General features: G+C 32.7%; 1 protein-coding gene across 1 annotated transcript in view; it reads left to right on the forward strand.

Moving 5' to 3' along the window:
• Positions 1 to 1,030, forward strand: part of LOC100635999 (tyrosine-protein phosphatase Lar-like) — a 17,107-nt gene extending 16,077 nt beyond the window's left edge. The window contains exons 9-12 of the mRNA XM_020002774.1: positions 78 to 200; positions 252 to 523; positions 587 to 722; positions 780 to 1,030. Of these exons, the coding sequence (XP_019858333.1) occupies positions 78 to 200; positions 252 to 523; positions 587 to 722; positions 780 to 866 (618 nt within the window). The 3' untranslated portion in view covers positions 867 to 1,030. The remainder of the gene's footprint in view (positions 1 to 77; positions 201 to 251; positions 524 to 586; positions 723 to 779) is intronic.
• The last annotated feature ends 599 nt before the right edge of the window (positions 1,031 to 1,629 follow it).

A 1,629-nucleotide genomic window follows, 5' to 3' on the forward strand; every position in this document is an offset into this window, starting at 1 on the left:
ATGGATACATTAATGCATCATATCTTAATGTTAGTAACATTATAAGTAACACACATAATACTGTATGATCATAACAGGGTTACCGTGAGAAGAGAGCATTCATTATAGCTCAGAGTCCTATGGAGAACACTGTTAGAGATTTTTGGAAAATGATACTTGACTATAAAGTGTCTGCTATTGTCATGCTTTGTGGAGAAGAGGTATTGAAACAAAATTAAATGTCTATTACTTTTATGTATAAAATATTTAAGGATTGCTGCTTTCCATATTGGCTAAGTGGTAGGAAATATGATGAGTATGGTTTAGAAGTTACCAATGAAATTAATTCAAATGGTTACACTGAAAGGATGTTTAAAGTGTCCTCTGACAAAGAAGCCATCAGCAGGAACGTATTGCAGTTACAAGTGGCAGATTGGCCTCAAGATGGAGTTGTTAGGGAACCACGTACTGTCCTACAAGTTATTGATGATGTTATACACAGACAACAAAAGATTGGAGGAGGACCAGTAGTGGTACACTGTAGGTAAGAGAGAGAGTTATACTGATAGACTAATGATGAGTAATTGATTATTGTGTGTGTGTGTAGTGATACAGTGAGTCGTTCAGGAGTGTATTGTTCAGTGAGTATTGGTCTAGAACAGTGTAAGGCAGAAGGTGTAGTGGATGTGTTTCAAGTGACTAAAGCTGTGAGAAGGAGTAAACCAGGAGCTGTGACTACACTGGTATATACTAGATATATGAGTGGGTACTAGTGTATTAATGATATTATCTGTTTACAGGAGCAGTATACTTCCATATATGATGTGATTGACATGTACCTTCAGATGAACAGCATGTATGGAAACTTCTCAATTAACAAACAGTAATAATAATAGTTATTTTTACTGTATCTTTTACTGTAATTTTTAAGCGAATTTTATACTATTGTGTATTCCTTTTACATACATTTTCTGACAGTAGTTTTAATTTTTAATTGTTATTTTACATTACGTGGCATGTTTTTTTTATAAAATTAACTATTAATTTTGCAGTTAAAAAAGTTTACAAGAAGTGCGCAACGATTAATTATATTACACGATACAGTGATACACAACAAGTGTTTAATATAATGCAAGGGTTGCAATAATGCATTCATTAATAATTAATTATAGAGAACATACAAATAGCTGCCCCAGAAAATTTGTTTGATTATGGTTGTGTGGACAAAATCTGAAAAATACCCATGGTTTTTCCAAAAAATGGCCCAAAAATCACTCCCAATTTTTATTGCATTTTCTAATAAATATTGATGTTTTTATGCTGTGTAGAAAGTTTGAGTTAATTCCGACTTCATTTTTTCAAATTACGGCCATTTTAAAAATGGGTCAAAATCTGAAAAGTACCCTGTACTATAGCCCATGATTCTTTCCAAAAAATGGCTCCGAAATCACCCCCAATTTTTATTACATTTTCTAACACATATTGATGTCCTTATGCTGTGTAGAAAGTTTGAGGTGATTCCGACTTCAATTTTTAAAGTTACGACCATTTTTTAAAAATGGGCCAAAATCTGGTAAGTACCCTGTACTATAGCCCATGTTTTTTTCCAAAAAATGGCCCAAAAATTACCCCCAATTTTTATTACATTTT

This window comes from Amphimedon queenslandica, unplaced genomic scaffold (genome assembly GCF_000090795.2).
Source record: "Amphimedon queenslandica unplaced genomic scaffold, v1.1 AMPQUscaffold_12835, whole genome shotgun sequence".
Taxonomy (NCBI): domain Eukaryota; kingdom Metazoa; phylum Porifera; class Demospongiae; order Haplosclerida; family Niphatidae; genus Amphimedon; species Amphimedon queenslandica.